Raw genomic sequence first — 20,769 nt, 5'->3', positions numbered from 1 at the left:
CCTTACTTTATTTTATATGAGCGCTATGAAATGCTTCCTTTTAAACGCTTCCATATTTCGTTATTTTTTTGGTAATTTGGCTATTTATTTATGAATAAATAAAAGTTACGCATGTAGTTACGTACAATAAAACAACCATACAGTTTTTTTTACACTTTTAATTTATTTGACCCGTAATCGGGTTTCATCGTTACGGAAATCCATCCTTCTGGTGGTAAATTAAAATTCATATACAATTTGTTATTATAAACATTCCTAAAATTTATTAAATTCAAATTATTTTATCAAAAAAAATAGATATACAACGTTTTATTATTACCCTCAACTTTGTTGTGTTTATAACATGTTGTCTATCCTCCTTGTCTGATACCAGTTTGATTACGACGAAATCCGGTCACTAGTCAAATAAAATAAAAGTGGGACAAACTATGAAATTATTGTTTTATTATATTAAATGCAATTCTACCAAGAAACGTCAATACATAACTTAAATCTGATATGTAGGTATTATTAAAAATGTTTCATAAGTTTCGGGTGTAATTTTTAATTAAAAATAGAAAAGACAATTATTATTTCACTTATCTTGTCTTTGTATCGACGATTTCGTTGAAAATCTTCCCTTAATTGAAAGTTTCTTATACACTTATAAAAAGAAATTATCAAAACGTGTCTGGGTTCGATTCCCATTTGGGCGATTGTGATAATTAGTGCGTTTTCACTTCAGTAATGTCGAATATGTTCCTGGCCTTCGTGTTGTTACATAGTTTACAATAAAAATAAAACAGTGACAACCCAGTATTCATGCACCAATAACCTTAGATAAGGGATATACATGTTCAAAATAACAAACATTAAAAAAAGTTATAGCGGTATATATTTGTTAAATTAAAAATAATTATCGAAAAGATATTATGATATTTATTGCGAACTAATTATATATGATTTTTTTGTAATATTTCACACCTGTAATTAAGTAAAATATGGGTTATAATACCAAATGGAAATTGGAAAATGTTTTTCTTGCGTGAAGTGTTAAATGGAGGCCAGTGATGTGATATTATAGTGTAACTACCCTAACGTATATTAGTGTTATACAGGAAGCTTAATATTAGTATATAGAGTTGTGCATGCATCGTATAATATATTAAGGTCGCCGACTGGAGCTTGACGTATCGCTTTATTAACCCAATTCATCGGTGTTTATACATAACACATCTAACAAAAATCATCTGAAGAAAACTACAAGAATAATAAATGACATAATCCTTAGTTTGTTTGTGTATCAATTAGTTAGCAAGTTAAGTGTATTTAAAAAATGATAATAAGAGTTTTTCGTGAAAATTAGAGCAGTCTATTATAATAACTAAAATTTAGAAAATCAATGATGAAACTTGTAGTTATGAATTGAGAGTCGAATAAGTGAAATTATCTTTTTGACAAATTGATTCAAATTGCGGTTCAAACCAGATCACACGCCTTTGACTAAATTTCCACTCTGCCAAAACTTGATTATTAGTTTTTAAACGCAGGCAGCTTAGGTCAAAATGGAAACAGATAATGTAGTTGCCAATGCACTGAGGAAGTTTGGTGCTATATTTTGAAAAAATATGTACAGTAAAAATATATGACAAAACATATTTACAACAACAACACTTAGAAAATAAAATAAAAATACTCGAGGCAGGAGACCTCCGCGCGGCGGTCACATAGTGTAGGGCAGGCAGGCTGGCAGGCAGGACCGAGTTCGGGCTCACTCGATAGGGTGTGGCTCCGTTGATCCGTGATGAAGCAGCAATGTGATCTTATAGGAGGTTGGGAAGCGGACCCCGATAACTACCGGAGGGAGTTCGCTCGAGGCAGGAGGCCCCCGAGCAGCTCGGGCTCCGACCTCTCGCACAGCGGCAGGCTGCTCACGCCGCCAAGGTAACCCCGCTGAAGGCAAGGACTCCGCTGCCTAGAGGCCCGGTACTAGAGCATATCTCTGTATGAGCTAAATGTGCATACGATTATACGATACTTGTTCTTGCAACCGAGTATCACAAAAATTAGCATTAGGCACAGTTTGTTCAATTAATCAGAATATTCTGAAGTTAAGACCTAAATTTTAGTTTAAATTTTGATTAAGTATGTTCCTTTAATGATTTGGATATTTCACATTATTTGTTCATGTCCAAACCATTGTTCAACCAATTTTGGATTTTCCACTACTAGGGAGTCATTTTATCACGAGTCATTTTATCGAAGATGAAAAATTTTGATGGGAACATGAAATTTTGGGTTTTAATTAGCTGGTTTAAGTGATCAATCAAATAATAAGCCTCTCAGGCTTACAAAAAATAATTATGGAGGATAATTGTTGTTTTGGGTTTAATATTCGTAATAACATTTATTAATATCTCATCTGAAAATAATGAGATTTTTTGGGTGAAATTCAGTTTGAAATGTAAATAGAAGAACAATTTTTTGATGATCAAAAGTATGTGGAAAATTGAAATTTGTAAAAAGTCAAAAACGAATAAAAAAATATCTCTGGTATAATTTTTCTATTGGTTGGAAAAAATCTCCACCTATAAGATTGTTCTCAATGATCCTTTAAATGGTAAAATATATTTTAAAACATTATTTTGGTATTTTTTCTGTAGTAAATACGAATCTCCTTCGTTGGCCAGTACCGGGCCCCTTGTTAGGTATTTTATCATCATTAAAAAAATGATGATTTAAATTGAAGGAATCCATGTCTTAAGAACTTTTTTTTTAAACATATTGCTCCTTTTCTGATGCACCCTCTTTAAAGTTTTTATTTCTTAAAATTAAAACTTAAAGTTAAAATTCTTATTTCTTATATTTCAATCACCCGTTAGACTTTTCCATCAATTTGTAGATTAAATTAAAATGAAATATTCAATACTTCTGCGAAAAATTTCCTTTCTTTCTTCAGCACAAATACTTCACACACTTCCTGGCTCATAGAATTCTTTAAACTATTTACATTTTTAATGAGTTCTCTTAATATTATGTTAAAAAATACAAGTTGTACAAAAAATGTGGTAACGTATTTATGAAAAGTTGTTTTTGTAATTAAGTATTAAAATATACATCATCTGCGCATAATTTGGATTAGAGGCACCAGCTACATATTTACTTACATATTTACATACTATAAAGATTTGCTATAATAAGTAGTTACGTTTGAAATGACGAAGTATTTGGCATAGTATAACATATATCCGCTTAGATGCTATACACTTAACCCATTCCAATAGCCTGGATTAACATAATTGATAATAATTAATTTGTAATGGTGAGTCATGAATCTGATTGCAACAGGTGGTGACAGGTGACACCGCGAGGTGTTCTGGGCATCGGTACAGTAAAGCGGAACTAACACAACCCATCCCAAGACAACAATAATATTCTAGTCAAACTAATCTACTTCCCATATCCCGTTTTCCCGTCGGCTCCCCAAAGCGAAGGCGCTTCTCGGTGCTTGGATGCTTCTCGAAAGGTTGGTATTATTGTGTGTTCATCGTTCCAACTCTGAACAATTCTATCACTTGTCTGCCGTATTTAAACGGAAACTCGAAAATATTGTGTACAGGCGTCCCTCTTTTATTTGCATTTTTCGTCATACGCGGAAAACGATGTGTAAGAAGCAGAGAAAGACCGAGGAAAGCTTGAAATAATCGAGTATTTCAAATAATTGAATGTAGTGAGGTCTAAAGTCAGAAAAATCGGCTTTTGACGGACATGCATGAATGTGGAAGAGGTGAAGATTATTTTAATTATGTTTATTTTCAATATAAGCTCGAAAATGATAATTTTAAAACTTGTAAGAAATTCAATTCTCTGCAACTCAAGTGAATGTCATCGACATTTTTCGACTTGGACTTGTAAAAGGGAGATGAAATTTGTAATATCTCGAGAGTAGGGCAAGTTTCACAGCAAGCAATGGATAGGATTTTTTATCTTCTGTTTATCTTACCTAAGCCATTTTATATTAATTTTTGTAATACTACATTAAAACATTTTTGTAAGTTTCGTATAATATTGAAAAATAATTTTATCTAGAAATCTCCAGAATTATCGTCTTAGAATCTCCCAGCGTGGAAAATTTCGATATTCTTAGTATTATTTGTGAAATATTAATTAATTTTTTCAATTAATTTTTTACGACACATAAACAGCTGTTACGAATGACGAGGGATGCCTGTAATTACATTTTCATAATAAATTTTATATCTTATATTAATTATGTAAATACATTAATTGAGATTTGTTTTCTTTACAGATCAAGTGAAGACAACTTGAAGGACGTTCATTGAATAACGAGAAGTGACCTTCTTGCCCAGAAACGGAGGAATTATGAGCTATCATCATCACCCTCTACAACGGCTCTGGCTCTTTGGGGGATAGGACGAAAGAATCTTAAATGTGGCATGTAATATGCATGCTAATGTGTATACGAATACATATCTGAAATCCAGGATTCGGACCTCACATACTAATATAAGAGTTTCTGCTTAGTAAAAAGCTTCTTTACATCTCACCAATAGATGTCTCTAGTGAAGTTCTAGTGATTCATGAACAAGGTTTCTAAATTGGTTCATATATATAGAACTTCCAAGAATTTGAGTAGTGTGGTTGTCAATAATGGGTAGAATTGGTGAATGTTACACGTGTGTAAAGTGATCACTTAAACCAGCCTATGACGGTCGTCAGCCCCGTAAATGCCCAGACTTCCATATTCTTCTTCATCTTTGATGAGATGTCAAAAAATAACATATCTGAGAGGTTTAAAGTCATTCTAAAGCTAGATATGGAGGAGGGAGGACTCTGAAGTCTCTCAGACTAAGAAAAGAAACTCCGATTGAATTATCTGAAAATATATATTTTATGAAATATTTCGTTTAACTTGGTATTATTCACGTTCAGACTCCACGACTGAAAGAGAAATAAAATAATAATAAAAATAATTTAATTTTCGTCTAAAACATTGAAAATTGTATCGTTTTTTTTTTACATTTTTTGCATATACTCGTATGAAGCATTTTATTTAATATTTAAAATTTTGTAGTAATCATGTAAAGTCGTTAGTTGCAAAATTAGAATTTACCATTTAATGACTTTTTGAGACCTTTACTATAACAGACCATTAATTCGAAAAACATTTTTTTTTTTTTTATTTTACTTTTTTTCAAAATGAAAGTGGAAATTTATTTATCCCAATTTTTCTCAAAGTGGAGAGTCAGATATGCCTCACAAATTATATATACAGTAAAAATGTAGTAAGTTAATATGACATGATTGAATGAATTTAATAAAAAAAAAAACAAAACGATTAAATAATAATAGTGAATAAGAAAAATAAATGAGGAGGCAGCAAGTTAAGGAGATCTTAATGATTTCGTCCACTAGGCTCACATTGGGGACTGTATCTACCCTACTGTGGCTCAAATAGTTGCATTTGTTCAATTTTGGATATGCTACCATAGGCTGCATGAGCGTAGTAGGACGGGGAAACAGTTTTCCCCTGCTCCTAACACCCTGGTAAATTAATATTAGTTTTACACGAAAAAATAAGTGCCAAATACTACTAAAAACCTCCCTAGTTTTGAATGACATACTTCTCTCGTTCATACTGTAAATGATTCAATATCCGAGAAAATTATTATAAGTATATAACATTATACAAGGTATCGATAGTTTTTAGTGTCAGTTTAAGATGTAAACAGGAAATGCTGTAATACACGTCTACGAGTATTAAACCAAATAAACTCCATAGAACAAACCTTACGCAAACCAAATTAATTCATTTGAATAATTAATAAATAATTTACGCTCGTATTTCAATAGGTACACATGCCTTCGCTATGAGATTGGTGCTGTTTTCTAGCTCATTTACATTACGATAAAAAATAATATAAAATACGATAAAAAATAATATAAAAATACTTTAAATACATTAACAAAGAGTTTATAATAATTTATAGGTTATAATAATATTATTATTTTGTTAAACAAAATCACTTTCTTGTGTTCTGTTTTCCTTCTTTTTTCTTCAACTCTTATCCGCACCCAATGGTGCAAAAGGCACTGCATCGCATCGATGCAGTGTTGTCTTAATCGTAAATACGTAAAGCCAAGGTGGTCAGTCTTGTGCTTCATGCACCAGTCCAGGGTGATATTTAAAATATATATTACATTTAAAAAAATCTAATGTATCTATTTTGACCCTCTGGGAATCGAACCAGGTAGCCAAACGCGCTAACCACTACACTACGGAGGCGGACAATGACTCGTTTTCTTTTTATAGCGATATAAACTAAATCAGTGTATTTTTGGAGCAGTCGATCTTGGATTTAATCCAAGAGTTACCAAAATGTAATAATTATTTTGTATTAACATATTTTTCATCAAAATAATGTTTGTACAAAATAATGTAAAACAAATCATTATTTTACTGATTGCATATTAGTTATATAAAACACGTTTTCTATAATATTGTAATCTAACAAAAATAAGTATTGTATATAATTATAAAAATATAATAACGATTGTATAGAACATTTAAAAATCTATAATTAATGTAACATAAAAAATACGACACACTCCTAGGTATTCCAATGCCTAACGACGACATGTAGATATAACTTATGGTATTGTCCGACATTGCTCAAAATTTTAATGTAAAGATGTAAAAATGTGTAATCTTGTAATTTATGTAATAATTCTGTGTTGTATAAATATTGTAATCCAAACGATAATATTGCATAATAAAGATAAATTTAACATACCAAAAGCAAATACCTTGTTTGATTATTTTATTTGTCTAAGCTAACCGTACTATATCATTTATTTTTAAGTTTATTCTTACACACACACACACACACACACATATATATATATATATATATATATATATATATATATATATATATATATATATATATATATATATATATATATATATATATATATATATATATATATATATATATATATATATATATATATATATATATATATATATATATACATATAAACATTTGTCTTATTATTTCTTGTTTTACAAAAAACATAAATTGTCTGAATTAATTTACCATAATGTCAATAACACTGATGCCAGTAGGTAATTATACAATATTATGAAAAAATAAAAAAATAATTGATTCATCTACTTAAAATCATATTACCTTTTAAGTACCTACTCAAGCTAAGCAAAATCCATATTGGAGTATTTTAATTTTTAATATGGCAATACCAGATTGCCTTAAGTACCTGCTCATACTTATTTATTTGAAATATTCTTATTTTAAATATGATAAAATCACATTGTCTTTTATGTAGAGCTACCTACTCTATACAAAAATCGATTTGAAACATTCTTTTTTTAAATATGATTGTTCTTCATTGTACCTACTCAAGCAACTCAAAACCCATTTTGAAACATTCTTACTTTAAATATGATAAAATCACATTGTCTATTATGTAGAACAACTCTATCTTTACAAAAATCTATTTGAAACATTCTTATTTTAAATATATTTGTCCTTTATTGTACATACTCAATCAATTCAAAAACCATTTTGAAACATTCTTATATTAAATATGATAAAATCACATTGTCTATTATGTAGAGCTACTCTATCTATACAAAAATCGATTTGAAACATTCTTATTTTAAATATGATTATATCAGACGGTCTTTCGAGTACCTACTCAAGCTATGCAAAACATTTTAATGTCGCCGCTACAGGGTTTTGTTGGTCATTCGTAAGGTCGATCACAAATCACGCTAACGCGATACACTCCCACATCAGAAGGGTGACCAGTGGTGACCACCGGTGACCGGTAGCCGGTGAATGCACACCCGACTCCTAACTGCAGGGGTTGCAACAGTTCATTACTAAAGGCAAGTACATAATAAATGGTGCAGTTACCTTTGTGAATTTTAAACCCAGTGAAGTTTTTATCCTTCGTTTTGTGAATTCTAAGGGTTCATTTGTTGAATTTGGATGATTAGTTACAGCGAAAAAAATGGTGGATTGACGAATATAAATTGAGAGGTATTTAATACACCGTGAGAAGGAAGGAGATGGCTTTAATTTCCTACACTTTAAAAAAAACAACAGTGCTATTGTGATTTAGACGAAGAAGAACTTTAATATCAATGTTTTATTATTTTAATCATGTAAGATCTACACCTCTCTGCCTTTGTAAAAATTCCTCGCTTCTTCCACATTCATGCATCATCTCATACATACCTGCCGATTATTCCGACTCCTGACCTGACCGCTTTCAAGTATTTGACATATAAGTCGAGTTTTCCTCTGCTTCTATTTCCAACAACATCCGCCTAATATTTTTTTACCATTCTTTCCTCACTTATTTCATCATCATGTCCAAACCATCCTAATATACCTTTCTCAATAATGTTTATTTCCTTTTTGCACCATTAAAACATGTATCATACATTGTTTTGATTCGCATTTATCTGAGAGATCGTATTTCGACTGCATTCAGTCTACTTTAATTCTTCTTTGGTTGGCCAAAGAATAAATGAACTCTTAGCTTATATCTTTTTAAACATACAGTACATATTGTCCAAATTAACATATATTTTTTTTTTTCAAATCAGTACTTATAAGCAGACAACAATATATTACTCTCCTTACCATCCATTGTTTACTTTGTGTAATACCAATGTTTTAAAACACTTATTTGTGATATATTTAAGTAAGTGTTTTAAAATAGTGGTATTACACAAACTAAACAACGGATGGTAAGGAGAGTGTTTTATTACCATACCATTTTAACAATTATTAGAGGAACATATCACATGTTTTTTTTTATTAAAACCGAGCTTTGATGCGGTATAATCTCTTAAAGTCTCTTTAAGAGCTTAGAATAAGCTCGTATATATCGCTCACTCCTTTCAAGAACGTCATAAATCAAAATACTTGTTTTTTCAGGAGAATATTTTTAAAGTTTAATAATATAATACAATGTATTAAAAAATAAATATCAAGCCAATTATTGAACTTTTTACTGTGCAACAGATCTTTTAAGGTAAAACCTTAATGTTTTTTCTCCAATTGAAAATATTTAGGATATTTAAAAATATAATAAAACAATACCTTTTCTTCAAAATGCAAAAACAACATTTTCCGCCCTGTAGCGGGTAAATATTAAGTTAAAAATATTCGTTAAAAATATTGCTGGGATATAGTACATTTTCTGGGCATTCTGAAAATATGCACAACTGAAAATTGTAATTTTTTTTTATTTATGACGTTCTTGAAAGGAGTGAGCGATATGTTAAAGTGTTAAAGAACTATATCAGTTAGAACTGTATATATTGTAAGGTTAAATATGTTTCAGCTAAAAGTTCATAAAAGGGTCATATGAAATATATGAAAGTTCAAGACCTCGCGAGGCAGCGACTTCGCTGTCAAACTAAAACGTTCTGACATTAAAACAAACCACCCGCTATTTTCCACCCCTGAAGCGGTCAGTAGACTCTCCATAGTGGCGCCAATCTTTGTTAGAGCTTTCACAAAGCTCCAGTCCAACTCTAGCCGCGGCGCCCGGAGGTTTGCATTAATGCGCAGAACCGACCGACCGAATAGCTTTTCCGTGCTTTGTCGAATATCACCCGAACAAAGAACAACATTGAAAAAAGTATAGATATTTTAGAAATATGTGAAAATTGACAAATGAATAATTGAAATATCTTGTTTTGATTTGAAAATAATTACGTTAAAATGGCAAAACCTGGAAGTGCTGCTATTGAGGATTTAGAAGATCGCGATCCTAACAGTCTTAATCAACATTTACAGGTTAGATTTATAATTAATAGACCAACATTAAAGATAAGGAATGTATGAATATGGAAGAAGCGAAGAATGTTTGCAAAGACAGAGTGGTGTGGCGTTGTATTCTCTCTGCCTACCTACAGTTAGTTAGTTAGTTTAATTAAAATAATAAAGATAATAATGTTTAAAACAAAGAATTATAATGAAAATATTGTACCTTTGTATTAATTGTTTCAGTAGGTAATTAAACAATTATCAACCAAACAATAACGTTTTTTAACGTGGTCATAAGAATTTATTTTTGATAATTAGTATTTTCAAAGTCGAAACAAATATTTATGTAACTGATAATTGTAACATTACTGTATATTCACTGTATATTAACATATTTACTGTATGCATCTTTTAAATAGTAAAACAACAACTTATCAAATAAAAAATATCATCAGACTGATGCCGGTCACGATGAAACCCGATCATTGATAAAATAAAAGAGGACAAAACTGTATTATTTTGTTGTTTTTTTTTATTTATTAAAATACGTAAAAAAATTGTCTTTGGCTGTATTTTATTTTGATGATTTTGTACACATTTTTACTATCGTGTATCATAAATGAAAAATTAATGAAAAGAGGTGATGAAATTTTATGTCACAAGGTTTCATGTTGGAGCGTTCATCGACTTTTCCTGTTTATGGAACATAAAATACACTACTTACTTTCATAAATCTATAATAAGTTTGTCTTTTCATGTTGCAATATTAACTCACGTCATAAAAATAACCATACTAAACCCAGAGCAAAACACGCCACCCTTTCATACATTTTCCTTCATTTTTTCTATAAACTATTGAACGATTGCTATCAAATGTGTTTAACCTAATTGATGTATGTACCAGCATAGGTCGGATACTTACATAATTCTTTTTTATAGTATCAATACAAATAAATCGTAGATGTATACCGTTCACTGCAAAATTTACTACGTTAACTAACTTTAAAAAAAAATTAAGCAAGATGGAAGGGAGGCGAGGAATACGAAGTAAGTATAACAGCTGCAGAACATCAGGAACTGGAAGGATCTTAGAGAACAACAGTTGTTCCGCGTCTCAAGGAACAGAGACCGCTACAAGTCCATGATATGTGCCAACGTCTAAATATGGACTGACACAAAATGAAAAAGAGGAAAAAAACTGCAAAAAAATGAAAAAATCTTCTACCTCTCTTGTTGTACGCACCCAATAATGCATAAGGTACTCCATCTTATATAGATGTAGTGTTACTTAGATCGTTATTTACATGAAAGCTTGCTTTTCTCAGTGAGAGGCTTTATGTGATATTAATAAATATTATCACTTTACACACGTGTAACATTCACCAATTCTACCCATTATTGACAACCACACTACTCAAATTCTTGGAAGTTCTATATATATGAACCAAATTAGAAACCTTGTTCTTGAATCACTAGAACTTCACTAGAGACATCTATTGGTGAGATGTAAAGAAGCTTTTTATCAAGCAGAATCTCTTATATTAGTATGTGAGGTCCGAATCCTGGGTTATAATCACACACATGAGAAACGCCAGAAAATACCATTTTCATTTTTATTATTAAGCTTATAATTTGACCGGATAATTTATTTACAACATTTTGAGTGTGTCCAAATACTTGTTCACAAAATCTGGATTATCTCCAATTACAGGAGTTATTTTCATACTATTTTTTAGCATCTCATCAAAGATGAAGAAGAATATGTAAGTCTGGGCATTTACGGGGCTGACGACCGTCATAGGCTGGTTTAAGTGATCACTTTACACACGTGTAACAAACTTGTTACATGTGTGTAAAGTGATCACTTAAACCAGCCTATGACGGTCGTCAACCCAATAAATATTATACTGAAAATCAATTAAATAAATCTTTACTTGTCATTATATTTATTTTGTTCCCCGTAGGAATCGAACCTGGGACAGCAAAAATGGTAGCCAAACGCGCTAGCCACCACACTATGGTGACAGACAAAGAAAATAATATAAATAAGAATATCAAATCGACAAAATTAATATTTTTTTTATTATTTCCCCATATAAGACTACCTAAATGATTTTGACTTCTATTTTTATTAATGTACACAAAATACATGATATAAAATTCCCCTATGAAAGTGCAGGGTCACATTTCCTTCATGAATTCAACGATCAAGATATAATTATATGCGACGTAGTGTTCTATACACCATTAGGAGCGGATTAGAAGAAGAAACGAACAAAAAAACAGGAAAAACGTTTTTCAACTGTCTTAAAGTTACGCAATATCTAATTAAAAACACAAAAGTTAAATTTTCATACATATTGTGTTCGGTCTTGCACAACACAATAGTCCTCGATACTAGTAACCACCCTCTCACTGACCACAGAGAACTAATGGCATTATTTAAATCAGCCAAAAAAATATGTAGGGTAAGCTACGCAGCCCAATTAACTGGTAAACTATGTCAAGTAAGTACTTTCACCCCCTTAAGTGTACGTTATCGATAATAATCACACTAAGTATTATTGCTTTACTTTTTGTAAGATATTTTCATAGTTATATCGATTTTCGAATACTTAAGACGGGATAATCGATAGCTAGCAAATAAATTTTCTTTAAACCCACGTAACATTTAACGTAATTGCATTTAAAGCTTAAAACGCCGTTTTTGTAGTAAAAGAATAAGTTTTTTTTTTAAATAAATATGTGGTTTTAAAAACAAAATACTTATTGAAAGGTAAGGAGGTAAAAAAATACATGAAATAATTTTTGAAATTCCAATTCCAATAAAATATATATGCGGGGAGACACGGATGCCCCCTCTCGTAGTCGGTCGCTTACTGAATTTTATATTTGCGAATACCCTTATGACCTGAAGCTTCATCGTTATTTTATGGTATAAATTAGTAACACACAGTGCACAGAGAATTAATTAGGGTAGGCAGTAGAGGTAGGTAGTAAGGAAAGCTAGGTACTACCATACTTACTAGGGTAGGCAGTAGAGGTAGATAATAAGGTAAGCTAAGTACTACTTACCCTAGTAGGGTATGTACTGGTTGCGTTTATATGTCATGCGGGTAAGTTAGGATAAGCACTGCTTTTCTGCCTATATGGAGTGCACGCCCCTGGTAAGAAGGTATCTTGAAGACAACACCATAATAATAACAATAATAATAAAGTAAATATTCATTGTTATATGAGCATGGTGCTAGATTGATTATACATTTGTGTTTGGACTTAAGAAGGACTCAAAAAACGACTGAAACATAACTATCATGTAGAAAAAAGTTCAATTGAAGCATAAATATAACATCCGAAATTTGACTAGTATGATGTTCAATCATGACTAAAATTATGAATGTTCACGTGTATATCGCTTAAACCAGCCTTTGACACTCCTGTAAATACTTCTTTATTCTTCTTCGTCATCTCAACAGATATGATATCTGAGAATATCAATACAACATTAAATTGAATTGAAAAAAATATACCTACCCAAAGGAACATTTTACCGTAATAATGTGTAACTTGGCATATATTTCTATCAGGTCCTGTGGGATGACGTTATCGGAGAGCCGGATGGAGTGAGGAGTCCCGAATGCGCGTGGAGACTGAGCAACCTGTGCTTCAAGCACTCCAAGAATGTCTGCTACATCTTCCTGTCAGTGCTGGTGGCGCCCGTGGTCGCATTATGCCTTGGCCTTACATTTGCGTGCCTAGCATTTGAGGTAACATATTTTATATTTGATAAGATTCACGGGTATCCGTATCGCATTAAGATAATTTGTTTACAACAATTTGAGTGTGTCCAAATACTTGTTCACAAATCTGAATTATCCCTAATTATAGGAGTTTTTTCATATTATTTTTGACCAGTGTATAAAGTGATCACTTAAACCAGCCGTACGTGATGGTCGTTGGCCCCGTAAATGCCCAGACTTCCATATTCTTCTTCATCTTTGATGAGATGTCAAAAAATAATACATTTGAAAGATAATTTGTGTTATTTTTTTTATTAATTTACTATTCACAATCAAATCAATAAATGAATGTGTTTTTCACGGGATACGAAAAAACATGGTTATAAAGATAAATTGTAAAAAAAAAAATAAATTGTAATAAAGCTATGTAATACGAATATTAATTATCATTAAAACAATGGTGTAAAAGTACGGTTTCATTTTGGTTATAGTTTCCCTTGATGTTTATGCATGTGCGTGAGTGTATATATATATATATATATATATATATATATATATATATATATATATATATATATATATATATATATATATATATATATATATAAAAATTATATGTTTATATATATATATATATATATATATATATATATATATATATATATATATATATATATATATATATATATGTATATATATATAAATATATATATATATATATATATATATATATATATATATATATATATATATATATATATATATATATATATATGTATGTATATTTATGATTATATTCATAACAGAAAATGCCTCAAATATCAACTACCAGTTCCATAATTTCCCCATTTATATTTTATTTGTGTATTAATATGACTATATTTCTAATGTCGGTATAATCTTAACGTTCTCGTTGTGAATCCTTCTCACTGTGGATTGTTTCATCCAGAAAACAGTCAACCTTATTTCTACCCTTTAGTTTGCCTACCTTTTGCTTAAATTTAAAGAAAATAGTTTGTATCTTCATATTTATACATTATACGTTGAAGTGATACGATTCTACCTTATTATTCAGGTTAAACGGAAAATAGTTTACATGTTGAAATAGAAGTTTACTTTCCAACGTAATCTATTCGACAATTAATTAGTAAGCCAATTCATTAAGTTGAACATGCCTTTTAAACCAATAAAAAGGTGAACCCTCTGCCACGCCCTACTTTAGATAAATTAAAACCGAATTTATGAGTTGGGAAGTATAAACATATATAAACATGTTGTTTACCGGTGTAAATATTTACATTTAATCATAAAGGCAGATATATTTTTTTAAATTATTTATTTATTGAGAATAAATTTAAAAACTTTCTTTAAAAAGTATAAAGCTGGATCTAAATGACTATTTTAAACAATAAAAGCAGATATTTTGTCATTCATTTCTTTTTCCCATCATACGTTTTATAACAAATTAAAATAATGTGATTTTCCGATTGATTTTTTTTTTCGTTTTGCAGTTTGAGTACATAATAAAATATTTATTTTATTATGTACTCAAACTTATTTTATTATTATAAATTTTTTCTCAATTTTTTACTCCATCAAATTGTCTGACTATAATAATAATAATAAGATAAACAATTGACAAATTCATTCAATCCATTTCTGTGTCAAACCTTTGAAAGACTTTGATATTCGAATATGTCGATTATTTTCGTAACTTATTACTGTGGGACATAGTTTCAATATACACAAAGGTGTACATTAAACTTATTTTTCAGTTAAATGTACCTGTCTGTTATATAATATATCTATAATAAACACCTTTTTATTTGTACATATATGTTTATGTTCTGTTTCAACTAATTTTTAATAGAATGCTTAAAAAACTGACTCACCATCTTAACACGATACATGAATACAATCTTGATAATTTGTTTCTTTATTGGAAAACACCATAAAATAACAGGTCGTAAACAGATTTCCATACTACAATGATTGTCAACAGAAACACTCTGTATAACGAGGCGCTTTATTGCGTGACTTGAAGTTGTTTGGAGAAAAAATGTAGGTTTCTTTCTATTGGGGAAGCGGCGACCCTATTTTACATCAAAATAAGTATTCCATTTAAAACGTTGCGACCTGTTTTTCACGGTATATTTTTTGATTTGCATTTAAGATTGCGTTGATCTTACGAAAACCCTAACATGGATATTAAAATTTTTGTAAAGCAAGAAATACTTTTAAGATATATTGTATTAAATGTAATACATATCAAACAACTGCATTCATACCTCAGTTGGAACTGGTGGATGAAACTGATGGCAAATGGATGTTGAGAATAATTATTGAATTGTGCTTTCTCTTTCTGACCAAAAGTTTTCCAAAAGGTATTCTTATGAATTTATATTTACCTTAAGACGATGTATCAAGATATATTAGATGCCTTATTATAAATAAAACGTATTTTTATACTAAGGGAATATGGAATTCCGCGCATTCACAGGGGATTACTACCCTGGTATTTGAATTCAATTTCAATTTGAATTTATTAATAAAAAAAAATACTATGTACATAACAAACAATATATTCAAAGCGTATATATTAGAAATAAGCAAAAAGACTTAAAGATGTAGAAGAATCCCGCTTCGGAAAACTCCTTCAGACACATGGAACAGATCAATATCCAATGTGATATTGTTCCACATGGCGGTAGCTCTTCCTACAGGCATAACCATCGGCAGGTTGGTCCTGTATATAGAAATGGTCCAGGTATTGGCTGTAACAAGTGTTTTTCTTTAAAGACTCTTATAAGACATTTATGATATATATTGCCTATTAGCTGTTTGAATACAATGAAATAAATCAAATAATAACAAATATTCTAACAAAAGACATTCATGAAAATTAAAATTAAAATAAACCCATAGTTAATAACATGACAATGACTAAAGTCTCTCCCCTTTTGTCTATGTACCCAATGATAAAAAATAACAAATAAAAACAAGAAACAGCTTTTACCCCCTTTATCATCATTAAACGTCCAAAGGACACAACTCCAAGAATATGTCTTAGTTTCACATACGGCGTTTGAAAAATATGCGGAATCCGTCGAAACGCGTGTCACAATAGATTTTGAAAAAATAATGGTATTTATCAAGTAAATCTTACATTAAAAATTAACAAATATTTATGCTTAACGTGATCGAGGATTTGAAAATGAAGTATTTAAATAATAATAAAAAAAATTAAAAAATGATAGAATATTAGTAAATATTCATGAGTATATTTTTTTGTCCGATTCCAGCACATCTGGTGCGTGGGTCCGTGTCTGCGCGTGCTGAAGATAAGCTGTGCGGCGTGCCGGACGAGCACGCGCGCCTGCGCGCAGGCCATGGTGGTACCGTGCTCCGAGGCGCTCGGCACCTTCTGGGGCGGCATGAGGCTGCAGCACCACACGCTCAGCGAACCGCCGGACAGGAAGGATGATGTTCTCCTGGTGTAAGGAGATCATCCAACCCTTATATAAATATACATTTATATATATATATATATATATATATATATATATATATATATATATATATATATATATATATGTATATATATATATATATATGTGTATATATATATATATATATATATATATATATATATGTATATATATATATATATATATATATATATATATATATATATATATATATATATATATATATATATATATATATATATATATATATATATATACACTACTATCATCATATTTCGCTGCAGGGTAGGCAGAGAGGTTGGATGGTCACACTTTTTTGTTCTGACATACACTCATAGCTTCCTTTACATCCATTCATCTTATCATACATGCCCTCCGATTAGGTAGTAGGTTCTGATTGATCTGGTCTTTTTTGGCCGTCATCGTTCTGTTCACATTTACCAATTATAATTTTCTCGTTATATATTCACTCCACATGTCCTTACCACCTTAAAGAACTTTTCTTAATATTTTTTAACAATTCCTAGTTCAGCCTCACCGGCGACGAAATACTTTTGGCTTTTGAAATTAATTGTAAAATGTTTATTATTTACTGTGACGCATCGATGTTTAATTTCCGAGTCTTATACTTACACTGGTAGATACTTATACTTCATTTGTGTGCTTTACCTAAAATAGAATTTATCGATTTTATTAGTATAGGTTTTATTTTACATTTGGTGTCATGTCATGAATAGATATACATACATACGTAAACAGTCACAAATTTAGTGCTTTGTATGTTAGCAAGTAAGTATAGCATAGTTTAAAATAATATTATAATTGTGCCTAAATGAAATATTAAGGTTTTTCACAAAACCAAAAATATTCGTAATACGTAATATATTATTAATAAATGTCAGTTATTACAAATAATGTGTAATTTATAAAGTATTTGTTATTATTAAGGATTTACTTATTATTTTCTTTAAAAAAAACAATACCCCCAGTTCTTAATAATTTGTCAAACATAGTGTCTGTTTTATATATAAATTCGGTGAACACATTCTTTTATAAAATATAAGAAAATATAAATCATTAATAATAATTGTAATAATAATTTTTGTGAGTTATTGTAACATATTTATTTTCTTTGTTTCTTAAGCTTTTTGTGTTCAAGAATTCCAATACGTGATATTTATTGTCTTTCAATAATTAAATTGTCATAATTTTTGTTTTAATATGTTTTTAACCCAATAAAAAATATGCAAGTATTTCCGTTTTTTTAAATCTTTATTTGTGATTGTGATCTTTATTTCTTGTCCGCCTCCGTAGTGTAATGGTCAGCACGCTCGGCTACCGTTCTGGAGGTCCCGGGTTCGATTCCCAAGGGGGGTAAAATAAATATAAGTGATTTTTTCACTGTAATGTTTATTCAATATTACCATGGACTGGTACCTGAAGCGGAGGGCTGATCACCCTTCCTTCATGTGTACACGATCAAGATAACACTGCGTTTATATGACACAGTGCCCTATGCACCATTGAGGTGCGGATAAGGGTTTTATTATTATTATATTATTATTTGTGATAATATAATTCAGTCGTTAACTTTGCTAACACATCATTTCATTCAAAATAATAGTTCGTGTTAAAAAAAAATAGGGTGGTTACCATTATCGGTGACAAAAAAATTGGTTACAAATAATATCATAAATCAGCTCGCTAAAAGCATTTTATCGGAAAATATGTTTGAATTGATACGTAAGGGAAAGATGGATCAAAGGGAAATATTTATAAAACTTATCACTCACAATAACTGGCCACACCTGCAAATATTCAATGTTGCCACACCTCGGCCTAAAAGCCCGCCTCCCCATTAGAACTTTCATAATAATTATAGGTATTTCCCATGACAAAGATAAATTCTCAACTGTCAGCCATCAGAAGGGTACACGTACCTACATTCACTAAAAACAAAGGAAATATTGGTAGATTTGGCCGTATAATGGAAACGCCTCATAAAAACAACAGTAAAGCTCGCGTAAACCTTACAATACTTTTGATTAGAAAGGTATAAAAATATATAAGGTATTTAAAGATCAAGATAACACTGCTTCTATACGATGCAGTGCCCTACGCACCATTGGGTGTGGATAAGGATTAGGAGAATGTACATACTTCTTTACATCCTAAAGAGAACTTTTATTTAATCACATGTAACATTTTCTTAACCAAGTTTATACTGGTGGAACTGGGTCCCAGGTATCTAATGGGAGACCTATCAAATCAATCGAGCTCCGATACATTATCTTAATCGGAATTTTGTGTGACAACAAAGGGTTAAGGACCGGTTCGGCGAACTTTAAAAATTTTAAGCACCGGTTCTAGCGAACCGGTGCGAACCGTCTGAATCTCACCACTGGTTACGACATTAGTATAGTTGTAGTAGAATCTAAATGAGTATATTTGTAACTTCTTATTGTTTTGTATTACTTTGAAAAAAAAAACTCAGGTAGTTAGCAACATTATACAAATAAAAATTTCTGTGTAATTTCCCACTAAAATTTATTTTCATGATAATTTTTCGTTCATTGACCGTTGTATTAATTGAATATTTTTCTAAAAGTAAACTCCACAATTTCCATTTTTACTTCACGTTCTAAAGGGCAAAGTTTCATATTTACATTTACAAAAACACGTAACGAATTCATTTGCATAAAATATGTACGAAAACATACCCGTACGTATTTCTGTTACAAATTAAAACATTTTTGCATACTTTTTAACTCGACAGCAAATTTGATACATAATTTTACTATGCAAAATTAAATTTTACATAATTGGAAACATTGTAATATTATTTTATTTTCATGTATTTGAAAATCTATTTCATTGCAACTTGTACCGCGGAGAAATAATTGCGCCTAGAACGAAAGCTTTGTACTGCGATAACTCAACATAAGTAGGTACTGACGTAATAAGAACTTTTCGTGATGCAATTTTTTTCATGACTCTTATTTCTGCATAAAAAAACCGCGATCCACTGAGATTGAGCGTCTACAACTGTAGGGTTCCTTCGCCACAATACGATGAGATCCGGTAATTCAGAAGATCCGCATAAGTTAATCTTGAGTGATCCGTTCTAGAAACCGGATCAATTAAACGATTCATCTTTCGCCAGACAAATCTTATCAACGATTTGCAGTGAAGAGATATTGCTATCGTGAGACCTTACTTTTCTGTTTAAAAATATAAGTGACTTAATTTTAGACCCTTGCTCGACAATGAGCTAATCCGTAATATATAAGTTAATACGTATATCTGAATAAATTAATCGAAGAATCTATGAATGGGTCAAAGTCGGTAAATGGGTTAAAGTTCAATGAAAATTGGGATCCAGTCACTCAATCAATGTACATAAACGGATCATTAATTACTCAAACACAAAAAAAGTAAGTCATGAGAATCCGATATAAACTTAATGTAATGTAATGTGTAATGCATTATTTTAAGGCTAAATGGTGCACACAGTACTTAACCAGCCATGTAAATTCAAATCTATTTTTAAAAATCTAATTAGTACCTACCCATTTAAAATATTATGAATGTTCTTATTTCAAAAACAAATTTCAATACTCTTATGTTTCAATGTCTTTTGTTTTCTGTGGATGCCGCAATTGGGTAAATTTATTTTGTTTGGGTTGTCATACTGTCGTTTTATTTTCTGAATTTAAATTTTAAATAAAATGG

The 20,769-nt window shown here is 30.4% G+C and overlaps 2 protein-coding genes across 6 annotated transcripts in view; both read left to right on the top strand.

Annotated features, from left to right (window-relative positions):
* The window catches only part of LOC148313829 (uncharacterized), a 143,644-nt gene extending 137,855 nt beyond the window's left edge, over positions 1-5,789 (top strand). For 3 of the 5 annotated variants that reach the window (XM_088257019.1, XM_088257027.1, XM_088257010.1), the window contains 3 exons: positions 1,809-1,923; positions 3,328-3,505; positions 4,289-5,789. In XM_088257019.1, coding sequence (XP_088113145.1) covers positions 1,809-1,923; positions 3,328-3,334 — 122 coding nt within the window. In that variant the 3' untranslated portion in view covers positions 3,335-3,505; positions 4,289-5,789. The remainder of the gene's footprint in view (positions 1-1,808; positions 1,924-3,327; positions 3,506-4,288) is intronic. The other 2 variants (XM_088257043.1, XM_088257035.1) reach the window with 2 other exon arrangements.
* A 3,263-nt stretch (positions 5,790-9,052) lies between these two features.
* Positions 9,053-17,054, top strand: LOC148313828 (caveolin-2-like). Its single transcript, XM_088278068.1, has 3 exons — positions 9,053-9,839; positions 13,397-13,576; positions 16,852-17,054. Exons 1-3 carry the CDS (start codon positions 9,765-9,767, stop codon positions 17,047-17,049), a joined length of 453 nt encoding a protein of 150 aa, XP_088134194.1. The 5' UTR covers positions 9,053-9,764; the 3' UTR covers positions 17,050-17,054.
* The last annotated feature ends 3,715 nt before the right edge of the window (positions 17,055-20,769 follow it).

This window comes from Brachycentrus maculatus, unplaced genomic scaffold (genome assembly GCF_059751285.1).
Source record: "Brachycentrus maculatus isolate JH-2025_06_01 unplaced genomic scaffold, ASM5975128v1 h1tg000005l, whole genome shotgun sequence".
NCBI classification, from domain to species: Eukaryota; Metazoa; Arthropoda; class Insecta; order Trichoptera; family Brachycentridae; genus Brachycentrus; species Brachycentrus maculatus.
Note: the sequence above shows the minus strand (reverse complement) of the source record. Positions and strands in the feature narration are given on the sequence as shown.

Excerpts from the sequence above, each read along its gene's own strand:
- LOC148313828 (XM_088278068.1), top strand. The coding sequence starts at position 9,765 with ATGGCAAAACCTGGAAGTGCTGCTATTGAGGATTTAGAAGATCGCGAT. Across the intron at positions 9,840-13,396 it reads GTCTTAATCAACATTTACAG|GTCCTGTGGGATGACGTTAT; the intron begins GTTAGATTTATA and ends TATTTCTATCAG. Across the intron at positions 13,577-16,851 it reads TTGCGTGCCTAGCATTTGAG|CACATCTGGTGCGTGGGTCC; the intron begins GTAACATATTTT and ends GTCCGATTCCAG.